The sequence below is a fragment of the Vigna umbellata genome, chromosome 8 (genome assembly GCF_029865625.1).
Source record: "Vigna umbellata cultivar VRB3 chromosome 8, Vumbellata_1.0, whole genome shotgun sequence".
NCBI classification, from domain to species: Eukaryota; Viridiplantae; Streptophyta; class Magnoliopsida; order Fabales; family Fabaceae; genus Vigna; species Vigna umbellata.
Window position 1 is genome coordinate 23,629,711 of NC_142172.1, and position 7,860 is coordinate 23,637,570.

General features: G+C 37.8%; 1 protein-coding gene across 1 annotated transcript; it reads left to right on the forward strand.

Moving 5' to 3' along the window:
- The first annotated feature begins 1,982 nt into the window (after positions 1–1,982).
- On the forward strand, positions 1,983–5,623 carry LOC148194305 (uncharacterized). Its single transcript, XM_088097180.1, has 5 exons — positions 1,983–3,358; positions 4,536–4,902; positions 4,983–5,206; positions 5,284–5,541; positions 5,611–5,623. The coding sequence occupies exons 1-5, from the start codon at positions 1,983–1,985 to the stop codon at positions 5,621–5,623; spliced, it is 2,238 nt and encodes a 745-aa protein (XP_087953306.1).
- The last annotated feature ends 2,237 nt before the right edge of the window (positions 5,624–7,860 follow it).

Genomic DNA, 7,860 nt, shown 5'->3' on the forward strand with positions numbered 1-7,860 from the left:
ACCAAATTTCAAGATCGATTACTTTGGAATGAAGGTCGGGACGAACTGACTTAAGCCAAAAATCAAGACGGACTAGCCCAGACCAAAGATTAAGATGAGTTGATCTAAGCTAAAGGTTAAGATAGTTTGGTCCAAACTAAAAGTTGAGATGATTCAATCTAAGTTGAAGGTCGAGATGGATCATTCACAATCTTAGATGAAATAATTATTTTATTTTTAAAATATAGATTTAAAATAAAAATTAGATTTATAAAAATTTAAGTTTGGATTTATAAAAATTAAATTTACAACTTGGTCTAAATATTTGAATCTAGATTTTAAAAAAAGTCCAAACAAGTTTTTTTACAAGAAGTGAATTTAGATCCAAAATCTGATCTACATATTTAAATTTAGGTTTAATCCTTTACTACATCCCTATTTATGTACGAATTTCTCAATTGGGTCCTCGTTTTTTAAAGTGTATCAAAATGGTCCCTAATTTTGAAAATTGATATCAATTGAGTCCTTTCCGTTAAGTTGGCTGGACGGCGTTAAAAAAATTGATGAGTGGATGCTGAGATGACAAACGAGCGCTCGTCCACCAGCGAACGAACGCTCGTCCAGCAGCGAACGAACGCTCGTCCACCAGAGAACGAACGCTCGTCGACCTCTTACTGCTGGACAACCGTTCGTTCCACACTGGACGACCGTTCGTTCGGTGGTCGACGAGCGTTCGTTCGCTGATGGACGAGCGTTCGTTCGCTGGTGGACGAGCGCTCGTTCGTCATCTCAACATCCCACTCATCAATTTTTTTAACGCCGTCCAGCCAACTTAATGGAAAGGACTCAATTGATATCAATTTTCAAAATTAGGGACCATTTTGATACACTTTAAAAAACGAGGACCCAATTGAGAAATTCGTACATAAATAGGGATGTAGTAAAGGATTAAACCTTAAATTTACATATTGAGTCTGAATTAGATTTGGATACGATCTTTAAAAATCCAATCCATGTCCATTCTTATTTAAATCTATCCTACTATTTATTACTAAGCGGTTCTATATATATATATTTTATTGGAAAATTGTACATTATATAAATTAATAAAAACTTTATTTTACAATTAATTTTCTATTTATTAATATAATATTATTTATTTTGTTTTTTACCTTACTTTATCATGGGAATAGTGTTATTTATTTTTTATTTTTTACTTTGTCATGATTTTATAATTTGTGTGAACGACTCAGGAAAAAATTCACATGTAAATAAAAAAATAATTAAAATATTTTCTAAAAAAGTAGGCTTAGGTCCCACGAGTTAATGATCCCTTGAACATGCTCATCCCTCAATGGTAGTATATGTAGCCCATCCTGGTTCCAACTCCAAACCTATATGAAGGTTTTAAGATGCCAAAGTAGACTTTATATTTTATAAAGGTTTAATACCTCTTTTTGTCCCTCTTTATAAGGAAAATGTTCAATTTCGTCCTACCTTTTTCAAAAAGTTCAATGTGGTCCCACGTTGTGAAAAAAGTGTCCAATTTAATCCTTTTTGGTCATGGCGTTAAATATTTAACGATTCTACTGACAGCGTGGACTGATGTGTGCAACGTGGCTTTTTACGCTTGTAACGTGGCAGTGACAATGTTTTTAACTGAGAACGCGGCAGTGGGCAGTGATTAAAATTATGAGTGTTAGGGTTTGGTTTGGGTAATTCGAAATCGTGATTTGGGGATAAGCATTTTGGAGGACCTGCAAATCCAAATTGGGTGATCTTGAAGGTGAAATCTGCAGAGGAAATCCAATTCGGCAAATCAAATCAGGTTATAGGTTTTTCAAAAATGTTTTCATTGTTATCGCGTTTGAGGGGGTTTAACTATGGGTGAAATTGTTTTCTGTGAAAAGTTGTCTTCTTTTGATGCATGATAGTGGTCCCATAGGTCTTACTTTAACTGAAATTAGTGGTCCCCCGTTTGCATTTGCAGGGTTCGGGTAGGGATGTCTGATGACATGTTTTGGGTAGTGGTCCACCATGGTGGGACCTTGATCAAAGAAGTCCCCTTTAATTATATAGGCGGAGAGATAGTTAATTGGGACGTAGACCCCGATAAATGGTGTTATTTTGGAGTATTAGGTTCACTTAACCATATGGGATACATGGAAGTAGAAGAATTATATTACAGTGTCCAACATGTTCTACATAAGGTTGATGATGATAAAGGAGCTATGAACATGATGAATGTGGCTAAGTATTTGGGGGAAGTGAACCTGTATGTTGTGCATGGGGTGAACGAAGCAACTATCTTAGAAAATGATGAGAATGAGATTCTTTTGCTATGTGAAGGTCATGCAGAGAGTGGTGAGGATAGTGGTGTAGGAGGAGACGCACATGTTGAGGGTGGTGAAGAAGGAATGGAAGACGTAGTGGAGGGTGCAGTGGAGGTTGAGAATGAGGATGCACGGGATGTTGAGAATGTAAGTGAAGGATTGGAGGTTCACAATGAGGATTTACTGGATGTTGACAATGAGGATTGGTTGGATGTTGAGCATGACGATGCATTGGAGGTTGAGATGGAGGATTCAGTGTATAATGATGAGGTTGCAGTGGAGGTTGAGAATGAGGATGAAGTTGAGGATGTAAGTGAAGAAGCATTAGAAGTGGATAATGAGGCTGAAATTGAGGTCGAAAGTGAAGAAGAAGTGGAAGTGAACAGTGATGATGCAGCAGGAATGGATGATCTGAGTGGTGATGAATACGTGGATGATGAAGACAGTGAAAAAGAAACCCAACAATGTAGGGGTTTGTCAGATGATGATTGGGAGTCTGGTAAGCTTTTAACTCCTGAAAATAGTGCAAGTGAGGAGGATGACAATGATGATACAATAGATGTAGGTCCTTTCTCAAAATATGCAAAGCAGAAGTCCATGGCAGATTACAAGTGGGAAGTGGGCACTATTTTTACTAATAGGGAAGAGTTTAAGGATGCTATTAGAAGGTATGTTGTTCATGCTGGGAGGGATGTAAAATTTATCAAAAATGATAACCGTAGGGTGAGGGTGACATGCATGGGTGGCCAAGGTAAGTGCCCATGGCTAGCTTATTGTGGTTATTTGCCGTCACGAAAAATTTGGCAATTGAGGAAGATAATTGATACTCATAGTTGTAGTAGACAACTTAATATTAAACTGATGAATGCTAAGTGGTTAAGTCAGGAAATAGATAGATCTTTAGTTGAGAATCCTAGTTTAAAGGTGAATGATATTCGTACTAAAGCATTAAGAAAATGGAATACAAATGTTTCAATATCCAAGGCAAGAAGGGCAAAGTTAATTGCCACAAGACAGGTTGAAGGAGATTTCATAGAACAATATAGGTTTAATACCTCTTTTGGTCCCCGAAAGGGGGCAAATGTTCAATTGGGTCCTACCTTTTTTTAGAAGTTCAATGTGGTCCCAAATTTTGTAAAAAGTGTGCAATCAAGTCCTTTTTGGAAACGGCGTTGATTTTTTAACGGAGCAGCTGACAGGGTGGACTGAAGTTAGCTACGTGGCTGTGAGAGGGTAATACGTGGCTGTGTGAGGGTGATACGTGGTTGTGTGAGGGTGATACGTGGCATTCATCTTGTTCTTGTCACCCAAAATGATTACGGCATTCAGGAATCATGTTATTTAGAAGGAATAGAATCTGCTAGCCGAATTCCATACGCAAACATACAGAGATGAATCTATTGTTAGCGAACATAGTATACTTGAATTTTTTTTTTGCTTGAGTTCCCCTCATTCCAAGACCAAAGACCGCCGCTGAAGGAATAAACCAGAAGCTCCGTCCTTCGCCGCCGACGAACCAGGTCGAAGAAGTCGAACCATACCGCGAGGCCAGCCCTCCACCTGCAGAAAACTAGAACCAAAAACAAAAACCAAAACCCAGAGATCCAGCGGCCAACCTCGGCGAAGTTTCGTTGATCTTCGCAAACCTGTCGCTCGAGACCCACCGCGCGAACCACCATCGAAACCCCAAGGGTCGCACCTCTGCCGCTGTATCGCTCACAAGCTCCGCCGCCGCGGACCACCCCAAAGCTGTCGCGAGTTATCCCAACGTGAGAGAAAGGAAGCTGCCATATGGTTGCAGAGCAGCGCTGAAGGAGAAGAAGAGAAGGGAAAACTATATCTTTCCCTCACATGAGCGTGACGAAGCAGACATAAGAAGAAGAGGGTAGAAAGAAATTGGGATTTCCAATTTAGGGTTCATAATCCTTTCAGATTGGGAGTTTTCCCTCTTAATTCTAATTTTAATTAGGTTCCTAATTTTCAAATTTAGGATTTTTCGAATTAGGAAAACCACGTATTACCCTCTCACAGCCACGTAGCTAACTTCAGTCCACTCTGTCAACTACTCTGTTAAAAAATCAACGCCGTTTCCAAAAAGGACTTGATTGCACACTTTTTACAAAATTTGGGACCACATTGAACTTCTAAAAAAAGGTAGGACCCAATTGAACATTTGCCCCCTTTCGAGGGGCCAAAAGAGGTATTAAACCAACAATATAAAAGGGTGTACGACTATGGACATGAGCTGTTGAGGTGTAATCCAGGGTCAACAGTGCAAATTAAAGTTGACTCTCATAATGGTGACCCAATCTTTCAAAGAATGTATGTTTGTCTCAAAGCTTGTAAAGATAGTTTCATAAGTTGTAGGCCCATTATATGTTTAGACGGATGTTTTTTGAAAGGTGTTTACAAGGGGGAGCTGCTGACTGCTGTTGGTAGGGACCCAAACGACCAAATGTTACCCCTTGCCTATGCAGTAGTAGAAGTGGAGAGCAAAGACACTTGGACATGGTTTTTGCAATTGTTAATTGAAGACCTCGGGGGCAGTCAAGTATGTGGAGGGTGCACATGGATGTCAGACCAGCAGAAGGTATAATGTGCAGCTTATTTTCATTTTTAGTTAATGATTTTGTATAGGATATGGTTTTATTACTAAATTTAATTGTGCAGGGGTTAGTCTTAGCTATTCAAGAGCTTTTGCCTCGGGCAGAACAAAGATATTGTTTAAGGCACCTCTATGCAAACTTTAGGAAAAGGTTTGGTGGGCAGGTATTAAAAAATCTGATGTGGAGTGCTGCAACCACCACATATCCCCAGGCTCGGGAGAGAGAAATGCTGAAAATTAAAGAAGTCAATGTTGAAGCATATAAATACCTCATAGCCATTCCCCCAAGGTAACCCATTAGCCATTATATACACATTACTGTCACAGATGCATTGTAACCCATTTGAGAATTGTTTTTTTCAACAGGTTTTGGTCAAGGTCTCGCTTCACATCTCAACCAATGTGTGATACCCTTGATAACAACATCACTGAAGCTTTCAACAGTGTCCTCAGTCATGCAAGAGGAAAACCAATTATCACAATGATGGAGGATATCAGAGTGTATCTCATGAAAAGGTGGGCCACCAACAGAAGCAAGGTGACATCTATGGACTTCACAGTATGCCCAAAGATAAAGAAGAGGCTTCAGAAAGAATGTAATTTGTCTAGATTTTGGCTGTCAAGGTAATCTTATCACCACAATTTATATACATTTTGTTATTTACGTTAATTGATGTGCTTTATTTCTTTCAGCTGGGCTGGATGAAAGATTTTTGAGGTTAGGCACACTTCATCTGTTGAGAACAAGTTCACAGTGGATCTGGACACTAAAGAGTGTAGCTGCAGAAAGTAAATGATCAGTGGCATCCCATGCTGTCATGCAATTGCAGCAATGAATTACTGTAATGTTAATCCAGAAAATTTTATACCCACTTGCTTCAGAAGATCCACATATGAAGAGGTGTATGCATCCATAATTTTTCCACTCAATGGTCCCCAACTATGGCAAACCACAAATTTCAATGATGTACTACCACCACTGATAAGGAAGTTGCCTGGGAGGCCAAAGAAAAAACGCAAGTTGGAGGCATGGGAGTTAACTAAGGACGACACTCAAATGCGTGTTGGAGGGCATAGGAAAAAGTGTACCATTTGCCGTCAGACAAAGCACAACAGGAATAACTGCCCTTTACGGCCCCAACCAGCAGAAGCAAACCACCCACCAGAAGCAACCCAGCCACCACAACCAACCCAGCCAACACAAACAACCTAGTCACCAGAAACAACACAACCAACCCAGCCACCTCCAACTTCCCAATCATCCCGTCCACCAAAATTCAGAGTCAGAAGAAAAAATAGATAGATAGATGAATTGGTTTATTATGTACTGTACTGTCTTTATTTTGGTAACAGACATGTATTGCCTTTTTAGATGAATTGGAGGTTACATGTATTCAATATCATGTACTTTGGTGACAAACATGTACTGCCTTTATTTAATGAATCAAAGTGCTTTCATCATGTTTTGGTCAAAGCTTGTATTTAGATTTGTAATATGTGCCATTAGTCCTCAGTCATATGCATTATTGGGTTGACCTGTTTCAACATTTTTAAACCAAATGGGGGACTGATTCGAACATTTTCTACATTGCATTGCATAACTGATGTTACATCAACCAAAACACCTTCGCATTTGCAACGTACTTTTTTCAAGCATCCAAATACATAACAGGTATTAAGCCAACTTATAACAAACACAACCTAACTAAATCAACCTAACCACAACTTCAAAATTACAAGGTCAACCACAATACACACACAAAGCTACAACTAAAAACTTCATCATTTTTTGGATTTTCTGCAAATCCTTCACTGCATTTTCCAGCTCACTTATTCTCTTCATAATTGTGCAATCTTTTTCATCCACGTTGTCTTCACAACACCACTTGAAAAAGTTACAGCAGCTCCCAATTGAAGATCCACCCTGTTATTCACCATGTTAGGGAATGTATGAACAAATGCATCAAATCAACAAAACAAAACATTAACTAAGAAGGGTATACTTCAAACCTTGTAATGAGGACAACCCCAAAAATTTCTCCCAGCATTCTTCGTAGTTCTGGCCACTTTCATTACTGCAATATCACCACAGTAACAAGTAGGGATTAACCCACCTCCCCTACAAGCACCACCATGGGACGAACGAGAAGATCATTTGGCCCAGCTTTTCGAAAACGAAGAACACCCTTGGGAACCCATTCTCAATCCCCAAATCACGATTTCGAATTACCCAAACCAAACCCTAACACTCACAATTTTAATCACTGCCCACTGCCACGTTCTCAGTTAAAAACACTGTCACTGCCACGTTACAAACGTAAAAAGCCAAGTTGCACACATCAGTCCACGCTGTCAGCAGTATCGTTAAATATTTAACACCGTGACCAAAAAGCATTAAATTGGACACTTTTTTCACAACGTGGGACCACATTGAACTTTTTGAAAAAAGGTAGGACGAAATTGAACATTTCCCTTATAAAGAGGTATTAAGCCTTTTATAAAACACTCGCTATAAATACATACTTTACATGCAATAAAAATATATTATATTTGTAAAAGTTAAAATTTTAACAATTAAAAACTATCACAAATAAAAGTTTTGGCAATTAAAATAACTGTTAAAAATACAAACGTTAAAAATCGACAACAAAAATTTAAATGTTGATATTTTTTGTTAGAAAAAAGCTTTTCTAATAATTAAAAACAGATACAAAAGTTATTTTATTATATAATATTTTATTATATTTTGACAATTAAAAATTGTTACAAAAATATATATTTTATTATCATTTAACATCTATTAAAGATTTTAAATCATCAATTGCTAAATATATGTATACAACTTTTAAAATTCAAACAATATTTTATAATTATTTTTTATTAATTTTATAATCAATAATTTAATTATCTATTTTATTTAAAATTATTTTATAGATCTTAATA

What these genes read in the sequence shown, in the direction of transcription:
- LOC148194305 (XM_088097180.1), top strand. Translation starts at nt 1,983, where the DNA reads ATGTCTGATGACATGTTTTGGGTAGTGGTCCACCATGGTGGGACCTTG. An exon ending in GATTTCATAGAACAATATAG is followed by an intron (nt 3,359 to 4,535) that starts GTTTAATACCTC and finishes ACAATATAAAAG; the next exon opens with GGTGTACGACTATGGACATG. An exon ending in CTCATAGCCATTCCCCCAAG is followed by an intron (nt 5,207 to 5,283) that starts GTAACCCATTAG and finishes TTTTTTCAACAG; the next exon opens with GTTTTGGTCAAGGTCTCGCT.